Raw genomic sequence first — 22,388 nt, 5'->3', positions numbered from 1 at the left:
GCGATAGAAGGAGTCTTATGTCACTTATATTCTTGATATGAGAAGGTTTGCCGCACCTCGAGACTCCATGGCTGAAAACGCACTGAGGCTCAAGGTGACAGAGCTTTATTTCGAGTGTCTAATACACGGTATTCCCTGATTGTAGTAGCGACCATGTGTTCGGACTATCGGTGCAAATGGAGATCTCAAAGCAATTCGAGACACGATTGCCAGCCAACCATCAGCTATGAGCATTCTTCCATGCGCTCCGGACAGGAATCATAGAGCTTATGGCGGCACGGTATCGCCGAAGACTGCTTCCCTTGTTATATACACAGAGGGGTGCCAGTGTAGCCACCTACTTGGTGGATTCGTCTTCTGCACCTCAGAGCTCCTGATAAGAACATGAGACCTTGGCTATTGCTTGTATTATGCAGCTTACGAACAAAACCTCGCTAAGATGATAGGGAAGAAGTCCCGAAAATCCCGACGCTCATACAAGCTCTTCAAACGCATCGAGCATAAAATCTCTCGTTATGTCTGTGGGACAACCTACTGAGCAGTCTGAAAGCAAGGAGTCCTAAGTTTCGAAGCATCATTCGGTTACGGTTGAAAATAGTCAACATATTACGCACATACGCATAAAATCGGTTGACCAGTTGGTCATGGCAACAACAACCATCGTCAGGTCCCAGCCACCGCTAACACGACCTCCCGGCCAGCTGCTCGTCATCGATACCTCTCAATCAACCTCTGAGCACCCGTGGCCGCCATACCGACACGCACGTGGCAATTCACCTCTTGAACGTCTGCCTACCGAGATCTTGCGTAAGTTGCAATCGTCCTCGTTTTTTACATGCTGTGTCCCATTGCCAACACGCTATACAGAAGAAATCATAGATATAGTGGCTACGAGAAAGCCAGCCCTCGGGGACCGATCTCAACAATACAGCATACAGCCGCTTCTTAATACTTCAAAGATCCTGTATTCTGTCACTGTCCGCGCACGTTATGAGCACGTTACTATCCCCGACTCGCAGGTCTTCCGCAAGCTGCTCTCCGCCTTGCGCGGTAATCCGGGATTTGGTACACTCGTGCGGCGCATTGACTTCAGCTCATTTAACCCCATAATACTCTTCTCCTCGGCCAAGGAGCGCTTGAGCGCTGATAACCTGACACCGAGAACACTGATTCAGTGCTTGAACCTAACACCCGGGCTGCGCGAATTCGTTGCGCAAGAGCACATGGATGATGAGATAGACATTATAGTGCTGAGGAAGCTCTTTCACCACCTTTCTCATCTAACCGCATTAGACTTTTGTGGCTGCTCCTCGCCACGCTTCCGTACTGCGATGACGACATTTGCCAAGAGTATAACCGACAAGGATATCGCCTTTTCTGTTTCGCGTTTGTCACTGCACCGCTGCGACAATCTACCTTCTGCAGTTTTTGATCAACTACTACGTCGGATGAACGCCCTTACCCATCTCGACCTTGCCGGCACGAAAGTTTCTGACCAGGCTCTGCAGTCAATACCGCACTCGGGGCGAATAACGCATCTGAATTTGTCCCGGTGTAATGGTTTGGCAGCCAGCGCTGTCCTCAAGTTTTTGCAGAGCCATCCCGGCGTAAAAGATAGCCTCGTGGTCCTGAACCTTGCAGTTGACTTCCGTACTCGATGCGGGCTCAGGGGGAACGACCTCTCGGAACTGTTGATGGGCTTGCCACGCAGCTTACGGTCGCTAAACCTGAAAGGCAGCGAAATGGGCTCAGCACATATTCCACTCCTCCAGAGGCTTATGAAACATGTTCATGAACTCGCGCTGGGACGAGGATTGACAGTCGCTGACTTTGAGAAGCTATTCGAGGCGAATCCTCGGTTATCCGACCAGGATAAAGATACTCAATGTTGTACAACGCCACCAGCTTCCATCCTGTCACACACGTTGAGGTATCTTGATCTTTCCGATTATGTGGGTCAAGAGCTCGACCTGGGTGCTCTGTTCTCCCCCGAATGCAGTATCATGCAAAACCGTTCGGCCCCCCTTTCCGTAGTCGAGGTTGCGGGCGAATTGTTTAAAGGGCTTTCCAGGTCCTCTATCCCAATCAAATTCGGCTGGACCGTGGTCGAATCTGGGTGCCGAACTTGGATCCAAAGGCAACAAGGCGAGATTCTCCAGGGCTCTAATGACTTCAGCTGGAAAATGGGAACAGGGAATTGGGGTATGCGCAAGATTCCCGTTGTTTTCGGAGAAGTTTGTGCTATGTACCGTAATTATACTTTTATGCGGGGCGTTTGAAAATAGAAGATATTAAGGCTGTATGGAGCAGCAATGATTCTGCAGCGATTAGCTCCAGCCAGCTTGGGTCTGAGATGAGGGGCTCTCCCGCTAGTGTCCGGGAACTAACCTATGGTACGCACGAACTGGACGCATGTCGCTATCGACTGACTGGTTAAGTAGTGCACATGGTGAGAGGAGCCTCGAAGGGCTGCCTTGTGGCATCGATGGGCCTCCTCAGTTCCGCACATCATAAGATGAAGCCAGTAAGATGGGACACCAGAGAACTAAAGGCACGCAATTCCACGCGGTTAGTTCGGAGAAGCACAGCGTGCTTCACATTCTTTTAGGATAAAATGCTACCATCGCGCGAACGAAGGATTGATATGACACCACACACCAGAGGGCAACAACGAGGGGAATCTATCAAGCAATTCAGGGAAACTATCTGGCTATTCTTAAGGACTCCTTTCCTTATATTTCTATATCACATACAAGTCCCGCTTGCGTTAGAATGCTTACAAGCTCGCCACCCAATATTCTTCCATCAGCATTTATCCGCTTCCGACCTCCACATGCTATTGACCAAATCCTCTCCGTCGCTATCCAGCATATAGCCAATAGCAAAAGTGTTCTCTGCTCCCGTTGTCCCAGCTACAAATAAGCCACAGTTATTTGAGATGTGATCAAAGGCCCGCCGAACTTCGTCCGCGGTTATTCGAAGAATTCGATCTCCCTTTCTATCATCATTGTTTACGATGAAAGCCATGACGTTGTGATTGCGCTCGATGATGGATTCGTGCGGTAAGATTGGGCGGCCAGGGTCTTTATAACTCTGCACCGTGCCAATCAGAGCGGTAACGGCCGCACGAGTGGCGTCGTGATCAAGGTGGCGGTCGCAGCCGCAGGCCCTGTTCCAAAAACCCCCGGCTCTTGGACGGATGGCGTTGTCGTCCTGGCTCGGATCGTCCTCTTTCTTGTTCATGCGAATAGCCTGTGATGCAGTGACAGCTGATATATGCACTTGCGCTACAGACTGCGTTGCAGCCATTGCAGTTGTGGCAGCAAGAAGGAGCGCACGCTGGTAAATCATCATATCTGAAACAGGTTTCTCTCTGTGAGGGGTAAAAGGTGGTCTCCTCGTTTTGCCCCAAGTAGCCAGTAGATCTATATGTGTCTATCTTGGGTCGGACCGGCAATATCACGTCATAACTGAGAACAGGAGGTGGTCCTTCCCAATATGACTAGCATAGTCCGATGCGATTATTCAATCCTTCGTCGTGACAAACGAGCACGCGAAAAGATGTTCTTCGGTTATTGTAGGCCTGGAGAAAATAGCTCACGCGATACATGTGTCTGGAGACGTGCAAGCGTTAAGACCAGGAAAATGGAGCGTTGCAAACGTGTAACAATCAGTTGCAAATAACATAAATACCACCAACGCTTCACTTGTGACGGCGGGTGCATGAAGTCGGACCGACATCACACTGACTTTGTTCGAGTGATTTGTTATTCATTAGCACGCAGTACATAAAGAATAACAACGCAACTAAGACATTGGTCATGCGATGAGCAGGCAGCCTTCTTCCGTTCTTAGTCAGATAAACTAAGCGTATTTGTACGCCTGGATGCGAGGTACTCTCCGAGGGTCAACTTCACGGCTGGAACACCGCACAACTACCATATTCATCGTCTACGTCTTAACAACTACCCACCGGCATAAAAATATCGAAAATGCCAGCGCTGACTATCATGGGGGCCATTGGGCCTTTTCAACTCCCGCTCGTCGTGCAGGCTCATGCGCTGCTCATGGTGGTCATGGGGGCTAGATCCCTTCTTACATCCCCCCAACGGCCAGAAAAGCTTCCAAGCCTGAAGATACAGCCAGATAAAGCGGATCACGATCGCTTCCATGAGGTCACTGTTATACCCAGTGATGTGCCAGGAGACAACGGCGATTCCGGCATGGAAGGAATTCTCTCCTGTGCCCTTGGACTGGCTTATTTCATGACCTCATACATGCCACCAGAGCAAAATCAATTTTTACATGCTAGTGTCCCTTTGCGAATATTCCTTGCTTTATTAGCAGGGGGGAGACTCTTCTACATGCGAAACTCACGGAGCAAAGCTGGCCGAACTATGTTACTCGTGCTTGTCTACGACGGCATCGGGGGTGTAGCCGTAGGAATAAGTATTCGGAACTTCACCGGTCGAGTTTAAAGATAAAGGATATGTCGCGACTGGTGATCGGCTGCACGCAGTCGTTGATCCTGGTGGCATCGCGGGCAAGTCGGTGGGGCAAAGTACAGTCCTATCCTTCAAGTGCGTGGAGAACAGATAGCAACACGAATGGCTGAATCAAGAGAGCCTGCAGGCTGGGGAACGTATTTATAAATTGAGATACATAACAACAAAGCAAACGTGTTTGCTTACGTGGGCTCGACCATGGAGTTAAGTACTGCCTATGAATAGGTATTACTAGGGAAAAGATATGGTCCCTTCAATGTCGTTATAAATGGTGTATGCCTGGAAGGAGCTTGACTGGAGAACATCGCTATTCGACTTCAACATAGACAATCACAAACACAGCGCGCAAAGCCCTGCTCCCACCATGCACCAGCCAACGGGTACTCGTCATCTGGCATCGATACCTTCGACCGATTCTCCTGACGGCAATGAGACGCAGACTTCGCTGTTTCAGGCAGTCCAGGGGGATCACGACGCTTGGGTTCGCGCTCTAATCAACGACGGCGCAGACGTCAACGCTCGAAGTGCGGCTGAACTGTCTTATGAGAACTGGCTGTTATTGTTAGGGGACCCTGACGCAGCAAAGGCCACCACCGAAGATTCAGTGTCGGAAGGTCAGTTCTGGTGGGGAGAGACACCATTAATGTGGGCAGCTCTGAGCGGCAACGCGATCATTGTTGAATTACTTCTGCGGGCGGGAGCAAGCATTGATGCTCGTGGCCGCGGATTTTGCACTCCTCTCCTGTGGGCGACCATCTGCGGGCATCTGCCGGCCGTCCATCTTCTACTTAAGCATGGCGCGGATGTTAACGTTCAAGATGCCGGGGGTCGCACTCCACTGCACTGGTCGTCTAAGAAAGGGCACACAGCAATTGCCCAAAGATTGCTTGAATTCGAAGCAAAAGTCGACCTCAAAGACGCACAAGCTCAGACTCCTTTGATTTGCGCAGCGAAGAACGGTCATAAATTAACAATGGAAGTCTTGATCGCTAAGAATGCTGCGTTAGAGGCACGGGATACATATGGAAGAACCCCGCTTCTATGGGCCGCTTCCATCGGAAGCTTGGATGCGGTCGACACGCTTCTCGAAAGAGGATGTAATGTAAATACGTCCGATATACTGCATTGGACTCCTCTTGGACTGTCAATAGCGCCTAAGTACGATATGGGAAAGATGGTCGATTTGTCATCTGAGTCCAAAGAGGTCATTCGCCGCCTCATCCGGTGGAGGGCGAATGTTAACTGCACCAACATCCACGACGAGACTCCGTTGCTTTTGGCAGTTCGGCGCGGACATTCCGACATCGTAGTTCTGCTACTTCGAGCCAGAGCAGATCCTAACATTACAGACCTCGAAGGATCGACACCTCTCATGGCGTCTGCCGCGATTGGCAGAGTAGATATCGCGAGAAATCTCCTGGAATCCGGTGCAATGGTTACAGTTGAGGACCGCCACTGTCGCTCCGCCCTAACGATTGCCTCCGATAACGAAGATCTAGCCATGATGGAACTTTTACTAGACCATGGTCCTAGCGTTGATACGAAATTCATGTCAGGTCGAACGCTCCTACACTGGGCAGCCATAAACTCCGACTGCGTAATAGCAGGGGCTCTGTGCGCTAGAAAGGCTGACATTGACGCCGTTGAGGATCACACGCAGTATACTCCATTGTTCTATGCGGTCAGGGAGGGCACCATTGACATAGTTCGAGTGTTGCTGGCGCATGGCGCCAGCCTCGAGGCCAGAGATCGAGATGGCAGGACTGTACTGTTTCACGCAGTGGATCGAGGGCATCAGACAATCACGGAGTTGCTATTGGAGCACGGCGCTGATGTGATGGCAGTGGATGGAGATCAGCAGACAGCCCTTTATCGAGCTACCAAGCACGGAGATAAAGCACTGGCTAACTCGCTGGTATCACGCGGCGCTGCGTTAGATCGCCTGTAAGGCAATTATAGTCGCGCGCCACTTTCACAAATGATCGAGGAGTATCCTGTCGCTATCGTCCGTGTGAAAGAGGACATGGGAGTGACCAGTGCAAGAGACTATTTTCAGGTATAACAGAAGAACGAATAACTTGAAAGGCCAAGGTTGAGGAAGCCTCAGGGCTCTGGTTCCGGAAACGGCACTACTGAACTAGACTCGGTTGAATTATGCTATGGCCGCTAGGCAAGTACGTGTAGCAGGTCCCGTAGCCCGTTGTGCTTCATATGTCATGTCTGAGAGTTGAGAGACGCCGAACGTAAAAGATATCTCGAGTTTACGTCACCAGTGAGATAGTCGGTAGGCGCGCCCCTGATATAACTCCCCCATCAGCCCTGCACCCACGAGGTGGTTTTTTCCCCTCCCTGTCACTGAGTATGGGTGAAGACTGGATAAGACTTTTCTGCGGGCTTTTAAGCCTCTGCTTTGTACCGTTTTATGGGTACTTTGCATACTTCATCTTCGACGAGCTTATGCCTTTCCATTTGTCGAGATCGCTGCCCCAAAGTCATCATGCGCCTCTTGCGGGTTTTGGGTGCTTCATCTATGCATCCATATACGCAGCTGTAGTTTCTTTACATACTTCAGCTCCAGGTTTCACGGATTACAAGTGCGTACCAACAGATATCAGAAATTTCGCGCTTTTAGTTCTGTCACTCTTATTCACGATCACTGGCGTATGCGCTTCGGCTCAGGGAATGGTATGGTTTATTTATATCACGATTAATCCGCGCGACGATGAGAACCTGCCCTCTATTTATTGGCAATGCCTTGGCTCCGTTAGCTCTCTGATGGTAGGGGTCATCCTGAATGCTACACTGTGCGCTGTTGTTTGGGTGCAGCAAAGGGGACACGCTCCCAGGTTACACTTTATAAGCCAGTTTAAACCACACGAAGAGAATAGAGATTAGACTTTTTGCGTAGAATAAAATACTCCAGCAGACTCTCGCTGGGTTTTAAGGGACAGCCCAAACTCTGAGATTGGGCAATGAACCTATAAATGCCTGGTAGTCGTATCTGCCAACCTGAAGTAGAATGTGGCTCAAGGTAGAGCGAACCCATCAAGCTCTTATTGTTTTGCAGAGAGGTGGCTATACAAAATAGTGACAAGTGGTCATCCGTACTCAAGGCCGTAGTGGAGGTCGCTCACAGTTTCTCATTCTGGAAAGGAGTCAAGTCCCTACCCTGGTGCTCAGTCCCTCCGCCATGTGCTTGACGTAATATATCAGGTCAGGGCAAAATTCACGCTTCATTGCCAGATATAACTGTCGTTCTGAATCTTCCTACGAGCTGGTTGTACTTACAGAGATCACGCTTCGCAATGAAATCGAACCTTCGCGCCTTCCTCCATGTCCTCCTCATGCTCCCGCTCGGGGCCATCGCACAAAGCAACATGCTTCAGAACCAGAGCCATAGCAGAAAAAGAATTGTTCTTTGGGATCCAAAGAACAGTGAACAGATTGAACAGTTCCCAAGACTCAAGACGAGTGCGGAGGAAATTGCCCGTTCTCCAAGCGTTTCAGGGGCGTTGAATTGGCATCTCACGCGCCCAAAAGAACTTCCCGCAGATGTCACCTTCTATCCTATGCTTCGTGTCATTAACGGTACCGATTCATGGCAGGAAATGATTGAAGAAACAGTCGGATGTAGTCGTATTATACATTTCCTTAACGAGCCAGAGCGAGCCGGAACCCTCGTAGAAGCTGCTGTACGAGTCTGGCGCTCTCACATGCTTCCATTGCGCCAAAAGCACTGCTACAAGCTAGTTGGACCGGGTGTCGCGAGTACACCTGAAGGTAGTGCTTGGCTTTCCGAGTTCATGCATCAACTCGAAACGGACGAATGGCCTGATTTTACGGGCATACATTTCTACTCAAGGAAGGATGTCCCTGTGGCAACTGAAGTGGAGGCTGCGAAACAATTTCTAGCCACGAGACAGTCACTTTACAATCTTCCTCTTATCGTCAACGAAATGGCTTGTACTAGTCGCAACAAGGATGATGTAATACACTTCACGAAAGAGATGGTTGCGTATATGGATGCAGATCCAAGTGTTGCTGGATATGGCTTTTTTGGAGCTTCACTGGCACCGGTGGACGACTTTGTAAGCCCAGAGGCCCAACTACTAGATAGTTACGGCGATTGGAATGATCTCGGCAGGATGCTGCTGGCGTAGGTACGGCAATCAGCTGCTTTCTGCGAGAGGATGGATAGGGTGATAGTGAAAGATATCCGAGTATAATACTCATACCTGTTAACAGGTTATTGATCTAGTATGTTACCTTACTCCGACTGAAATCCAATAGGTGATCCAGTCTATTATAATGAGCTTCCCCTGACGTACTCGTTCCACTAGGGCGCGTGACACAACGCATTACTCGACTTCAGATAACAACCGCCTCTCTGCATCACATTACTTGCTATCAATGTAGTGCCTTGCGACTTGACCACGCTATCTGTGAGCTCGGGAGGTCGTCCCTTCCTATCGACAACGGGCCGGTTGCACCTCGGTTGTTCATTCAACGGCTCCTGCTGTAAGAGAAATCATGCAGACTGCGACTAGATTTATGGAAAACGAGCTACATCTCGTAGTCCTAGGGTCTCCGACCGGAAGTATGATAGATCGACTGGGTGGTCACCTTGGATCGGTTTTGATGGTGTAAGTCATAACACTTGCGTAAACATGGGGGTTGTTCTGATTTGACCATCATTATGACCCATAATGATGGTCTCGAATTCGGGCACTTCGTTATTGCTATAAGAGCAAAGATACATGCACCGCCTTGAACACAACAAATCAAACGCGATGTCCTTTCTCAAGTTCCCATTGAAGAAGCCCACTGACATTCTCAGGGGTTGTCACATATTACTGAGTCTGATTGTTATCGCGCTCCTCATTCCGATTGTCACAAAAGAAGAATATTCAGAGTCCGGTGTAGTGTCGTTGAATGTAAGGAAACCTTTATACGTGTCGGAGCCATGGGGATAAGCTGACCAATGTAGTTCGACAACTTCAAGTTACGTCGCGATATGTCTGCGTCCATAGGCACTATCGGCGGCCAAATTGCTAATTTGCCTGCCCAGGCCACTGCCGTTGTCGCATCTGCTGGGGCTCAGGCCACGTCCGTGGTTCAGGATCTTACAGGCAATGCGATGAACGCTACAGTTGCGGCCCTGAGCAATTTCTTGCACAAGAACTACACTCTGGGGACAAGATATGGTTGTGTAGACACTGAGTGTAGTAGTGTGCCAATAGTCACTGCGATTGCGGGTAGTAGCTTGGGATTCGCTTTGATCTCTTGCTTCACGGCTCTGGCCCCTCAGAGATTCCCTTTGGTGGGATGCGTATCGTTAAGTTTCATGGTATTTTGTCTTTTCGCATGTATGGTGTTGGCAGCATGCTCGCAATCGGTCTCGAGTATCGGTGGTTTGGTCACGCAGGTTCTAGGCTTTGGTGCTTTACAGATGGGGGAAGTGTACCCGCTATCATGGGCCTCATTCATCGTGTCCTGCTTGGCATTTGTTGCCCGAGTTTTGTCACTTTCACCACTCTTGTAGTTACTGTGAGAACCCGATCACCTAAAGACGCGGAAGACAAGTGGTCATGCTGTGATGACGAGGAGATATACCCGCATATATGATGATGAGCCATTGAATCGATCGTAAGATTGACCATGCACTTACTCTACCTTGTCTAGCAGCGGCGACTTTTATGAAGACTTTGTTTCAAGCAGGAGAGCACTTCCCATGGGAATCACGCCATTGAGCATGAGTCAGGATCGGGTCTCGTTGTGAGCCTCGGACTGAGCGGCGCCGCTTTTGCTTTCGTGGTTCTTGTGGCACAGGTGAAGAATAATGGCAGCACGATACTTCCCGTATTCTCTTCGATATGCCGGGCCAGTAGGCACGTAGGGAGTTGTATATGTCATGCCTCAATGCAATCAAATGCGGCTATGGATTGAAGGCCTTAAATTTGCCGACCATAGGGCCGCAGGGAATTGAAGTGCGCTGCTAAAAGGCGTATCGAATGGCCTGCGGCAGTCTTATCCCTTTATCCTAAAGCTATCTCCGGATGCAAATGAGGGACGGGTTGTTTCATGCTTGGGTGAACGCAGTGCTAACCTAGATGGCTGAACGAGCAGTACATATTTCTCACGCGAAGTGGTATCGTTGGCCACACTGGGGAAGTGCTGTTGTCAGAACGTTGCGGTCAGTAGGAAACTGTGCAAAGCTTTGAGGCGATGTTTTGTCAGGTCGCAGGGCAGGAATGGCGCGGTAGATCCAGCGTGAAGACGTGGTGGCTCGACGATGAGTATCATGTCGTCGACCTGAACTACACGCGGAGGCAGGGAGCCTTCCACGTCGACCTTCCAGACTACGCTGAGTTGGATGCGCAAGTTAAGCCTGACATCAAAGACTTGATTACATTGGTCCTGTATGGCAAGAAGGAGGACCATAACGACATTGAAGAAGTCGAGCAGTATATGCCTCATCTTCTGACTGCTCCTTATCGACAGCTCAGCCTTTGGACGATCTATAGCGGCTTCTACTTACTGAAGCGGATTTCTACCTCTTACGGAGCGGAAAGCCCTTGAGATGGAAAAGTTTATGGAGAGCTACGTCAAGATACCGTTGCGTCACTCCCCATTATTCGGGTTCAGTAGGATTGGCGCCGGTCATTCACAGCCACGGTGCTATATTGATTGAACTCAAGCTCCTCTACGCATTGTGCCCCAAGCATCAGGAGATCAAAAGTCTCCTGAACACTGTGGCCCAAGAAGCCGAAGAGCAGAGACGGATGTTCGGGTCACTCTCTCAGCCTACGCGTCATATCTACTCTTGCCTCACGTACAGGTTCCGGCGGTTGACAGATCCAACAGCGGCAGAGTGGCGAGACATCTGCGGATACCTGCACGGCTCCAATCAGCCAGCCCATAGAAATCGAATCGATGGTCAGGGGATCTATACACTATCCATAAAGCCAAACTCGCCGAACGACTATCAAGATTGGCTACATGCCCGTGAGCTGGCACGACTTGATTGAAGCTTATAGGGACGATGGATCGACAGCGGGAACAGCGGCACGCCATCGGATCGACACGAAACGATTGCTGCTTTGGCACGGGAATCCCATGCACAACGTCATCAGTATCCCTGAGACAGGTCTTCGCACTCGACCTCCGAACTGCACAGCCAGGCGGACAATGTTTGGGAAAGCAATATACCTGGCTGATGCGTCCAGCAAGTCGGCCAACTACTGCGGGAGCCACAATGGCGAAGGGGCGGTCCTCGTTCTGTGTAAGGCGGATCTGGGGCGAGGGGGAGTGATGCACGAACAGTAGTATCGAGGTGGCGATATAGTGATCCAAGACGGGGACAAAAAGAAGAGATGTGTGCAAGGAGTGGGTTCAACCAGCTAGCAGTTTGGAAATCAATCAGCTGGCGTATTGCAGCTGCGCCAGCAACATCAGCCGCGGAAGTCGAGATGGTGAGTTGTTAAACTTCGCTATGAACTTGTTAACGTAAGTTCGACTAAATCGTCACTAATTATAGCCTACTGCTGCGACATACCAGGGGAGCTAGCGGTAAACACGAGGTTTTCGCTATAATGAATGCGCGATGAAGAACAAGTGGTGTTTAACCCTGCGCTATATGGCCAGGGCGAGGATTTGGAAAGTCGTCTGTAGGACGAGAGTAAGATGATGTGACGGGGCACACCCGGGAATGCGCAATTCTTATGATGTCTACGAGACGTAAGAAAGCCTCTTCTCCTCGTAAGCGTACAGTGGCGGCCACAATCGGTGTCCACAAGCAACTCTAATGAGATGATTTGGGCACGGACCATATTGACCTCACTGTGGCTCAGGACTTGGTGAACATTATTCAGCACTATGTATCTTTCATAAAGCTCCACCACCCTCCACTTCTGGCTCCCACTAGCGGATGCCCAGCGATCCCATCCTGGCGAGGCGCCCTGATCGAGAAAATGGTTCGTTGAACCGCAAATGCTTTGCGAGTTGAGACGTCCAAATTTCGGACTGCCCTCGCTTTTCCATCGGCTGAACAGTGGTGGTCACCATATCGGTCGCGGCCGATGCTGCTTTAGGCTGAGGCGGCCGGCACACTACGCGCGCCACCATGCGCCACAGCTTACACAATAGAATTGTTCTCTTCGAAGACGTACAGCCACAGCGCTAGGATTCAATCGGTCTTAGTGTTGATAGATCCTGCCATGAAAGAGGCGCTCGGCGAGTTTTAAGCCTTGCGATGTTGAGCCAACTTCTTCAAAACACTGGCTGCGCAATGCAACGGTTCCTTCCTGGAGAGCTCTTTCTCCGATCATGCAAGCAAAAGGCAAGGATGACCGAAACGACGATGGCATGAATACCCCGCTGCAGCCCTGGTGATGATTGGGTGTATCCTGCGTAGTGGCCCGTGCAGACTGGTGTGGCAATGGCTTGCAGCATGAAGCTGACAGCCGAGAGCCGAAGGCTGAAAGTTGAGGAGCGACCGGTGAGGAGGCCTACCACGTCTGGATGAAGATATCATTGCAGGCGCCCCTGCCATGGCTCTCTCCGATCTCGTCTGTCGTCAACCCGATGTGATGACAAGTCTCAATCGAACCCTCCACACAGATCACAGATAGTAGCCCGGAAAAGTCCGACAGATAGACATCACGATGGCGTGCCCCCCGCCATTGCGAGTCCTCTCTCTTGGTAAGGCCCCGCAGTCGTAGCCTGGTGTCGCGCTGACACAGTCCAGATGGCGGAGGGATCCGCGGGATATCGAGCCTCCTCATTCTGGAGAATATCATGGAGCAAATCCGCGATGCCGAGCGACTCGACCACGTCCCGCGGCCATGCGATCGGTTCGACCTTATTGGTGGTACAAGCACAGGAGGGTACGATCACCGGTGCGGATCTTAGGCATGTGTACTAACGACTGCACAGGATCATTGCGATCATGCTCGGACGGCTGGGGATGACGGTCGATGAGTGCATTCGAGCATACAGGAGTGTGGCCAGACAGGCCTTCACCCCTAAGACGAAGACCATCTTGCAAAAACCACGATCCGGTGCCTTCTCCGCCACCGCTCTTGAGGCAGCTATCAAGCAGACGGTCAGGGAGTTCTGTGTGGAGTCGGAGTGTGTTGAACGCCGACGACAAGGCCAGACGACCATGGGGACATGCCCACACGGGGACGCCTTGTTCCGCAGCAAGTCGTGTACAAAGACGTACGTTTACTGTTGTGCCAATGACAGCCGGGATGGCACTGATTTCCCACAGCACTGTACTAGCCATTACGAAGGACAACGTTGATGCTCCGCCGACTCTTTTCAAGACATATGACACATCTACCGCTCTGGATGGCTGCACCATCTGGCAGGTGGCGCGGGCCACGTCGGCTGCTACGACCTTCTTCAAGCCCATCAAGGTGGGCCGGGATGAGATCGAGTTTATCGACGCCGGATTCGGATATAACAACCCTTGCGAATTACTCATCGGTGAAGCCCAGCGACAGTTTCCCGATCATGGGCAGATGCAAGTCCTCAGTATCGGCACCGGCCTTGGGGATGTTGTCGAGATTAGCAGTTCGTGGACTTCCATTATCAAGGCACTCAAGCAGATGGCAACATCGTCCGAGAGGGTAGCGACGGAACTGCACGACCGGTACAGAGGTAGCGGCTGTTATTATAGGTTCAATGTCGAACAAGGTCTGAGGGACGTCACGCTGTCCGATTGGGAGAAGTCCAGCACGATTTCAGCTCACACCCTCAACTATCTGAAGAAAAGGATTGGGGAGATTAACACCTTTGTGGACAGCTTTGTTGCAATCGACCAGGGCGGGAACATAAGGAGTAGCCAGGAATTGACTTCGAATGCGACTGGAGCCGGAACACAGACGCAGCGCATGCCTGCCGAACTTGGCGAATCGAGTATGTACTAGTGTAAAAAATGTCAAGTCTGAAAAGTTGCGGGCGCTGATACTTTGCAAATTGATAGACCCTCATCATTACATTCCCTTGGACAACAATGAACTCTTCGTCGGGCGAGAAAACCACCTGAATCAGCTCAAGACGTTATTTGACCGAAGAAAACGAAAAATTGCACTCGTGGGACTAGGAGGCGTGGGCAAGACGCAAGTGGCTTTGCAGCTTGCATACTGGGTGAAGGAATGCCGCAAAGAGCACTCCGTTTTCTGGCTTCCGGCACTAAGTGACGGAAGCTTCGAGCAGGCGTGCGTCGAGATTGCAAGCACATTCGCGATACCCACGGCTGCAGACGACAACGACGCAAGAAAAGCATTGCAGCGGTACCTGAGCTCAGATGCTGCTGGCAAGTGGCTACTTGTTGTGGACAATGCCGATGATACGAGGCTGCTCTTCGGAGCACCTGATGCACCCGGCGGCATCCACCTGTATCTTCCCAAAAGGGGGGATGGCGTGACGTTGTTCACGACTCGCTCGAATGAGGTGGCGGTCTCTGTTGGAAGAAACGACGTGGTTGAGTTGGGCGAGATGGCTCCGAAAGAGGCGAATTTTTTCCTAACCAAGTCCGTGGTCCAGCAGAACCTACTCTGCGATGAGGTAGCGACGGTAAAGCTGCTGAAGAAGCTGACATACCTCCCGTTGGCGATTACACAGGCTGCGGCATATCTAAGCGTCAAAAGGATGCCCGCCGCGGAGTATCTGGAGCTATTGAGTGCTACGGAGGCAGACGCCATTGGACTGATGAGCGAGGGGTTCAGGGACGACACTCGATATGAAGGTTCACAGAACACGATAGCAACGACGTGGCTTGTGTCCTTTGACCAAATTCGCAACACAGACCCCGCGGCGGCCAAGCTGCTGAGTTTCCTGTCATGCATAGAGGCAAAAGGCATTCCCCAGTCGCTCCTGCCCCAGCTCGGATCAGCACAGCAGTTGGCGAGTGCGATTGGTACACTCTGTGCGTATGCATTCCTTGTCCGACGCAATGTCAGCAAGGTGTTTGACATGCACAGACTAGTGCAGCTGGCAGCCCGAAATCAGCTGCGTCAGGCGGGCCATGAGATACAGGAGATGAGGGAGGCAGTCCGACATATCCGGGAGGTGTTTCCCGACGACGACTATGAGAACCGAGACGAATGGAGGGAGTATCTCCCACATGCTTTCCGAGTACTTAGCAAAGATACCGGGGTTGATTCCGAGGAAAGAAACAACCTAAGTTTTTGGGTTGGACGATGTTTGCGAGTCGATGGACGAAGCAAGGAAGCGGTCTTCCATCTAGAAGAGACGTGTCGGTGGAGGGATAGTCGGTACCCTGAAGAGCACCCCGATCGACTAGCATCACAACATGCTCTCGCCGTAGCATATGAAGCAGACGGCCAGGTCAAGAAGGCGGTCGAGCTGCTCGAGCATGTAGTTACGGTACAAGAGAGGACGCTCGCGGAAGACCACCCGTCTCAACTAGCATCACAGCATACTCTCGCCGTAGCATATGAAGCAGACGGTCAGGTGAAGAAGGCGGTCGAGTTTCTCGAGCAGGTAGTTGCGGTACGACGGAGGACGCTCGCGGAAGACCACCCGTCTCGACTAGCATCACAGCATGCTCTCGCTATAGCACACCAAGCAGACGGCCAGGTCAAGAAGGCGGTCGAGCTTCTCGAGCAGGTAGTTGCGGTAAAAGGGAAGATGCTCGCGGAAGACCACCCGTCTCGACTAGCATCACAGCATACTCTCGCTTTGGCATATGAAGCAGACGGCCAGGTCAAGAAGGCGGTCGAGCTACTCGAGCAGGTAGTTGCGGTACGACGGAGGACGCTCGCGGAAGACCACCCGTCTCGACTAGCATCACAGCATACTCTCGCTTTGGCATATGAAGCAGACGGCCAGGTCAAGAAGGCGGTCGAGCTACTCGAGCATGTAGTTACGGTGGAAGGGAGGACGCTCGCGGAAGACCACCCGTCTCGACTAGCGTCACAACACGCGCTTGCGTTATTGAAACACGATATTGCGCTTGAAGGAGACGACGCAGACGGACGATGATGGGTCTCGCTTGTCGTCCAGCCTTCCCACGTATGCATTTTGTTTCATGCGTTTGAACCGCGGGTGGCTGGAGCCAATGATCGGGTTGGACTTTAGAGGAGAAAGTCTAGTTTCACTCCTGCCCCTAATAAGCAGCTACAAGCACAAAATTGGGTAGTTCCAGTCACGGCCGGCTAGGTCAGCGGGAGAAGCCTCGTCTATAAGGGCAACAATGGAGAAGAAGAACAATCTAACGAAGGAAAAAGAGAAAGTGGAAGGAACATTGCAAGCGATGAGCTCAGGTAGGCTGCGCAGACTCTGCAGCAGTCATGTGACGTGACGCCCGCGCAAGGAGTGACGCTGGTAGCAGCGGTCCTCACAGTCCCCTGCTCGCTACTGTAACTAAGAAAGATAATCATCAAGAATGCCATCCTGGTCGGTTGCACTAGCTGCAACGCATTTGGACGCCGCAGATGACTAGGTTGTTTCTCGACGCTCTATGTTCTGTAAAATGGATTCTATTTGGCAATTTCAGCGTCGTTCAATCGCCTTGTACTGTTCGCCATTTCTGGAGGATACTTATTACGGGGCAATTTGCACGGTACGTACTACAATGCGCCACAATGCGCCACATCTTGCAGGTCCGTGCGGAAACATTAACTAGTGTCTGAAAAGCGGACACAGGTAGCGGTCACTACTGTACAGTACTGTACACGTGCAATTCCCAAGGTTAGATGGGAATGCGGCTTGGTTGCAGATAACTCAGGTTAGTCAAACAAGGAGACGGGGACCCCTTCCCCAGCGCATCATTTTGAGCATTTCTTAAACGTGTAAAGGCGAATGCCGGTCCCGTGTAGCCGGCAGAGACTATAGAAACAAACAGATCCCCCAGGCTCCTCTCTCAGCCATGAGCCATGATGCTTGCTAGTTGCTGTCACCAGGTGATGCTTGATTTTTGCATCTTATCAAGCAAATGCACTGGCTCGTGACTTATCTACTGTACCATGGGCCTGCCATTGCACTACAGTTTGACTCGTGTTCGCTAAAAACGATTGAACTTAATAAGCCTTACCCCACCAAGAATACAAGAAATGCACATCACACGCATCGTGGGCACAATCGTCTCGTTACTGATTCTGGGTCGCCTATGGCTGATGTACCGTGGAACAGACGGGGTAACATTCCTTTCGGCTAGTGAGTCGGACGTAGGAAGGACAGATCTTGCAGCCCTCGGATTTGTGCGTCGAGCCGGTAAAGGCGGACATATCAGGCTCTCGTCAACCTTCAAATACACACAAAGCTGTGTCCAGCTTTCTCGCAATCTACCTGTCGACAGAAGAAGTGTCACGAGGGTTGCCCTACGGCTCGTCGCGGAGTCCATCGAGGCAAGGCTAGATCAACCCGGATCTCTGCAGATAGAGCCGTGCGATGCGATCCTCCTACCATTCGAAAATGCATACCCACGATCAGCCAAAGATGAAGACCTGGCATTCGGTATGGCCACGTCTTTGGTTCGTCTAAGTCAGAGCGTCGACTCGATTGCTCATTGGACCTCTGACCGGGGCACACTCCTCGTCGTGGTGATCGAAGACTACATCGGGCATGAGGACGAAGTCGCCGACCTGCTTGCACAGTTTCACAGCCTCAAGATCAACGCCATCTTCATACCGCCCATCGCCAGCAACCATTCCATGTCTCAATCACATTTTGCAGTTCTCAGCAAGATGCTCGCCGAAAGCGGGCCAGAGACAAAGTGGTTCGCTCTGCTTGACGACGACACGTTCTTTCCGCACCTGGAGCCTTTATCCACGGCACTCAGCTCTCTTGATCACGAAAACAAAGACCTTTATGTTGGCGGGCTGACGGAGGACTGGGGCTCTCTCACGCGATTCGGTCTCATGGCTTATGGCGGTGCTGGCGTATATCTCTCTGCACATCTGGCCAGGAAGATCGGGAACCTGGACCAGGACCTCCAGTGCATCGAGGAGTCCCCGCCACAGTTGGGAGACATCATCATCCGTGACTGTGTCTACCGCCACAGTAGGGCGCGTCTGACCGTGCTGCCAGATCTGTAAGTCCTTCCGCCCCATCATTGATGTCTTGTGACAAGAGTCTAACCTCTTCGATAAGGATATCAACATGATTTGCTGGGCGACCTGCGCGGCTTCTTCGAATCTGGCGTTGAGCCTTTGAACTTGCACCACTGGAAAAGCTGGTACAGCGAACCTGTAGTTTCCATGGCGCAGGCGACGAACTTTTGCGGGTAATTCATTCTCGTGAAGCACCGGGGTCCCAGCAACGTCTATGCTGACTAGGCGAGCTTGTGCCACAGGAACTGCTTCCTTCAACGATTCATCTTTGGCAACGATACTGTCCTTAGTAATGGCTACTCGATCACCGTGTACCGAAAGGGTGTGGATTCGCTCGATCTGAACAAGATAGAGCGAACATGGGGCAACGTCTATGCAGGCGAGGACCCGAAGTACGAGTACAGCATGGGGCCGCTGCGCGACAGGGTGCCCGACAGTGATCACAAAACGTACTACCTCAAATACACGGAAGTCAGGGCAGATCTCATGAGACAGCTGTATGTGTGGAAAGGAGTTGAAGACCGTGGAGTGCCTGACGAAGTTGTCGAGCTGGTTTGGAGGAGATGACTCAACGCCAGGGTCATATCCTGCTCCGGAAATGGCAGAATATCATGTCGGGTAGGATTTTGTTCGGTTACAAGGCATCAGAGGAAGAACATGTACCTCGAAAACTATCTGGCAGTCACAGAAATATGGCGATCAGCAGGCAAGAAGGCAAAGCGTGGAAGCATGAATCACTATGCCGACATTGACAGACTACTCGTCCTCCTCGCTGTTCCTCTTTCTGATGACCGCAGAGCTGAGTCCTTTGGGACTCGTTATGCATGCCTGGACACGGTATGGCACGAGGACGATGTACACCGGGAACTGAGTCCTAGAATCAAGACGGGAATCAAGACGGGGAAGGCAACCTCGAGTTTTACCAGCAGAAATCTATCAAGAGATAGGCAGCCGTCCAGCAGTCGGCGCGTATGTGTGCAGCCCCCTTGTGCGTGCGCCGAGTCTGCCTGCTACAACATCCACCATGTCCTGCCAGCTCCTCCTCCCTAAAGTGGCAAGTGGGGTGGGGCAACGCGGCTTAACATTGTCAGGTCTTTGATAGGCCATCGCGCAGCACGCATCGTGCACGATTATGCCAAGCCCAATCGGAAGGATGATGATCATGATGGCACGTCTTTATTTCTAAGGATTTTCGAACCTGTCTGCCATTTTTCGCGGTGCTATTACGTATCTGGCCCAGGTCCCCGTTGATCCCGTTAGAAAGCGAACGGACGCCAAGCCAATTGTTTGTTTACGTTCAGTCGGCTAGACCCCAGCATCTGACTCCACCCTTCGTCTCGCCCAGCTGGAGCGGTTTGTTTGTAGTACAGTAATCTTAAATGCGGTGTTGGGGTGGTTGGGACCGCTACTCACGCGACTTTAGGCACGGCTGTGGAAAAATTTCCACGCCCGTGGAAAAGCTTCCACGCCCGTGGAGAAAGTTCCACGCCCGTGGAAAAGCTTCCACGCTCGTGGAAAACCTCCCCAGCGCCCCGCATTTCGCGAACCCCCTTTTGGCCAAAGCGACGTCTCTCAATCATCTTTGCGTCTTCATTCTCCGTGTTATCACTGCCTATGGAGGCTATGAAGTATTTTGCCCTGGGCCGGGCTAAGATCGACTATAAAAGTGACGGCGCCCCACCATGCGGTTGGACATTTCCTTCATTCGAAGATTTAGAACGGATCGTGTCAGTGTTTGTCAGCCGACATGGATACAAGGCCAGAACGAAGGAGAAGAGGGAGAGGACCCGATTCTATGTCTGCGGATATAAACAATGTCCCGTTGCGTGGAGCGCACAACGAGTGGTCGACAAGTTTCCTCCGCTCTTAGATTCGCTTGAGGTGGTCCGCATACAATATTCAACCACGATCAGCCACAACCACCAGCTTACCGCTCGTCCGGAGCCAAAACCCCTTCCAGTCGATATGATCTGGCTCGGAGTCCCATTTGGCCCCCTGGTTGAGGAGGGTCGATCTGACTCCGCTATACCATTAGGTGTTCCGATGTCTCAGGAGGGGAAGAGGCTAAAGTCGTCTGCTCTCGATCTAGTAAATGTCGAGCCGCATTTCAAACACCAAGAACATGACGATGACGAGACCGTATGGGTCTATGAGCCGTTGATCATGGCGATCTCGGCAACCATCAAGAACCCATGCCTTACGATGTCGGCGACTTTAACATGGAGTGCAGACTTGTTCCGAGACCTTCGCGAACAGCTTGCCGATGCCACATCTGAGAGGAAGAAGCTCGTTCTTCTCGGATGCATGTCAACGCCCATCCTGGTGCCGGAAGGGCCCTCTTTCGATGAATATTGCGAATATATGAAACTGTTTATGGACAACAATGCTTTTATTAAAGCATATCCTACCACGGAGGAGGCAACATTCCAGGCAAGCAAAGTTGGCGATCTTAGAATCCTCGACGAGTGGGCCGCAAAATTCGACGGCCAAGGAATGAGCTGGCTCGCATACCGACCCATAACGTGCGATGGTGGGCTATCGGCGACGTGTAACCTGCCACCCTCTCATGGTGGCTGCATGGTTATCAAGCCGACACATAGCAGCAGTGGAGAGGGAGTCAAGCTTGTTAAAGTCAGCAATCGCAAGGGACTGAAGTGCCGAATCCCTGGGAACAAATGGGATGCCGATATTCAGCCCAGGAACCATCTCTTCCACCAAGAGTATGTCGACTCATTAGTCAAATTTGGCGAACTTCGGGTCTGTATGGTGCGTGATCTATCTCAAGAGGCTATAGACGGTCTCATTCCCCCAGGTAAGATCATTAGTATCACCATCACCAGACCAACCACTTCTGCCGGCAAGGTTCAATTCTCGGATATGAATCAGAGTCCATTCAGTCACGAAATATTTGGGCAAGGAGTTGGGGATGAGCACGCTCAAAAGCGCAAGTATCATGAACTGAAGCAGTTCGCCTCTCTGTGGTTTGCCTTTCTTTTTAGGCTTGCCGATTTTGAACCTGGTCTTGCCTCACTTAAGGATGGCGTACGTCTCGACATTGGCATCTCAGAAGTCGCAACCGATGGGCGATTTTTCATTAATGAAGTCACACGATTGTGGAATGCGTCAAGCTTTTCAGAGGGGAACTCTACTAACGTTCAAGAACAATGGGGCGAAGCTATTGGCCATTCGTGTACACAGCCTCGATGTTGGCAGCAATACCCCGAGCTGTTAGAGACTCTTGGGACAGAAGGAAGTGAGGTGGGCTTACCTGGACGCCCCGCGAAGCGACAGCGGCCCGGATAAAGACGTACTTTCAACATCTCGTCTTGCTGGTTATTATCAATTCTTTATTCGTCTCCATAGCTTTCCTACTATATTCAATCAATCGGGCTTATACTTGCCGCACGGAGCTAAGCCGCAATGCGAAGCTGTGCTGCTTTTTCTACTTATCCTGGCCAAGTCTATTAGCGTACGACCATCCTCGTCGCGGTTATCAATGTCGGCGCCGCTATCTAGCAGTTTCTGCATAACGTCGTCACGCCCCCAAGCTGTCGCCCATGACAATGGAGTCTTCCATCAATATCTCGGCTATCCACCTGAACGCCTCTCGCTAGCAGCAGATCTATAATGCTGATGTATCCCTTTTCGGCAGCTAATGATATCGGCGTCCGACCATGAATGTCTTTACTGTCGGACTCTGCGCCACTGTCTAGCAGCAGCCGCACGACGGCTTCGGCCCTGTTGTAGACAGCCCATGCGAGCGGTGTCCGACCAAAGGAGTCTCTTTCGTCAATTCTGGCGT

The 22,388-nt window shown here is 51.4% G+C and overlaps 9 protein-coding genes across 9 annotated transcripts; 8 read left to right on the top strand and 1 right to left on the bottom strand.

Moving 5' to 3' along the window:
* Positions 1 to 767: 767 nt before the first annotated feature.
* On the top strand, positions 768 to 2,270 carry B0I36DRAFT_225480 (uncharacterized protein; the record flags this gene model as incomplete). Its single annotated transcript, XM_046149066.1, has 2 exons — positions 768 to 807; positions 868 to 2,270. Coding segments are annotated over 2 exons (1,443 nt in total), but the record flags the coding sequence as incomplete, so codon positions are not given.
* Positions 2,271 to 2,805: 535 nt separating this feature from the next.
* B0I36DRAFT_356262 (uncharacterized protein) lies at positions 2,806 to 3,309 on the bottom strand (the record flags this gene model as incomplete). The annotated part of the gene is made up of 1 exon (XM_046157581.1): positions 2,806 to 3,309. One exon carries the CDS (start codon positions 3,307 to 3,309, stop codon positions 2,806 to 2,808), a length of 504 nt encoding a protein of 167 aa, XP_046004554.1.
* A 914-nt stretch (positions 3,310 to 4,223) lies between these two features.
* B0I36DRAFT_256905 (uncharacterized protein) lies at positions 4,224 to 4,478 on the top strand (the record flags this gene model as incomplete). The annotated part of the gene is made up of 1 exon (XM_046150981.1): positions 4,224 to 4,478. The coding sequence occupies one exon, from the start codon at positions 4,224 to 4,226 to the stop codon at positions 4,476 to 4,478; it is 255 nt and encodes an 84-aa protein (XP_046004553.1).
* Positions 4,479 to 5,133: 655 nt separating this feature from the next.
* On the top strand, positions 5,134 to 5,493 carry B0I36DRAFT_206892 (ankyrin repeat protein; the record flags this gene model as incomplete). The annotated part of the gene is made up of 1 exon (XM_046148853.1): positions 5,134 to 5,493. A coding segment is annotated over one exon (360 nt), but the record flags the coding sequence as incomplete, so codon positions are not given.
* Positions 5,494 to 5,679: 186 nt separating this feature from the next.
* Positions 5,680 to 6,453, top strand: B0I36DRAFT_256936 (ankyrin repeat-containing domain protein; the record flags this gene model as incomplete). Its single annotated transcript, XM_046150986.1, has 1 exon — positions 5,680 to 6,453. One exon carries the CDS (start codon positions 5,680 to 5,682, stop codon positions 6,451 to 6,453), a length of 774 nt encoding a protein of 257 aa, XP_046004551.1.
* A 1,328-nt stretch (positions 6,454 to 7,781) lies between these two features.
* B0I36DRAFT_400162 (glycosyl hydrolase catalytic core-domain-containing protein) lies at positions 7,782 to 11,084 on the top strand (the record flags this gene model as incomplete). Its single annotated transcript, XM_046161662.1, has 5 exons — positions 7,782 to 8,491; positions 8,751 to 8,762; positions 9,493 to 9,852; positions 10,224 to 10,334; positions 10,707 to 11,084. The coding sequence occupies exons 1-5, from the start codon at positions 7,811 to 7,813 to the stop codon at positions 11,082 to 11,084; spliced, it is 1,542 nt and encodes a 513-aa protein (XP_046004550.1). The 5' UTR covers positions 7,782 to 7,810.
* A 94-nt stretch (positions 11,085 to 11,178) lies between these two features.
* B0I36DRAFT_340625 (poly polymerase catalytic domain-containing protein) lies at positions 11,179 to 12,234 on the top strand. Its single transcript, XM_046155958.1, is given in 4 exon segments — positions 11,179 to 11,813; positions 11,832 to 11,895; positions 11,906 to 12,015; positions 12,061 to 12,234. 3 exon segments carry the CDS (start codon positions 11,505 to 11,507, stop codon positions 12,013 to 12,015), a joined length of 483 nt encoding a protein of 160 aa, XP_046004549.1. The 5' UTR covers positions 11,179 to 11,504; the 3' UTR covers positions 12,061 to 12,234.
* A 465-nt stretch (positions 12,235 to 12,699) lies between these two features.
* Positions 12,700 to 16,758, top strand: B0I36DRAFT_54621 (acyl transferase/acyl hydrolase/lysophospholipase). The gene is made up of 5 exons (XM_046163009.1): positions 12,700 to 13,205; positions 13,252 to 13,390; positions 13,440 to 13,724; positions 13,777 to 14,426; positions 14,494 to 16,758. The coding sequence occupies exons 1-5, from the start codon at positions 13,169 to 13,171 to the stop codon at positions 16,515 to 16,517; spliced, it is 3,135 nt and encodes a 1,044-aa protein (XP_046004548.1). The 5' UTR covers positions 12,700 to 13,168; the 3' UTR covers positions 16,518 to 16,758.
* Positions 16,759 to 17,587: 829 nt separating this feature from the next.
* Positions 17,588 to 19,497, top strand: B0I36DRAFT_426031 (uncharacterized protein; the record flags this gene model as incomplete). The annotated part of the gene is given in 4 exon segments (XM_046162372.1): positions 17,588 to 18,007; positions 18,023 to 18,536; positions 18,627 to 18,759; positions 18,829 to 19,497. The coding sequence occupies 4 exon segments, from the start codon at positions 17,588 to 17,590 to the stop codon at positions 19,151 to 19,153; spliced, it is 1,392 nt and encodes a 463-aa protein (XP_046004547.1). The 3' UTR covers positions 19,154 to 19,497.
* Positions 19,498 to 22,388: the final 2,891 nt, after the last annotated feature.

This window comes from Microdochium trichocladiopsis, assembly GCF_020744255.1.
Source record: "Microdochium trichocladiopsis strain MPI-CAGE-CH-0230 chromosome Unknown B0I36scaffold_15, whole genome shotgun sequence".
NCBI lineage: Eukaryota > Fungi > Ascomycota > Sordariomycetes > Xylariales > Microdochiaceae > Microdochium > Microdochium trichocladiopsis.
The sequence above is the reverse complement of the archived record's forward strand: the minus strand, read 5'-3'. Positions and strand labels throughout refer to the sequence as shown.

Coding starts and splice junctions, on each gene's coding strand:
- B0I36DRAFT_340625 (XM_046155958.1), top strand. CDS start 11,505: ATGCCCGTGAGCTGGCACGACTTGATTGAAGCTTATAGGGACGATGGA.
- B0I36DRAFT_54621 (XM_046163009.1), top strand. CDS start 13,169: ATGGCGTGCCCCCCGCCATTGCGAGTCCTCTCTCTTG. Junction 13,206..13,251: donor ATTGCGAGTCCTCTCTCTTG/GTAAGGCCCCGC, acceptor GACACAGTCCAG/ATGGCGGAGGGATCCGCGGG. Junction 14,427..14,493: donor TGCCGAACTTGGCGAATCGA/GTATGTACTAGT, acceptor GCAAATTGATAG/ACCCTCATCATTACATTCCC.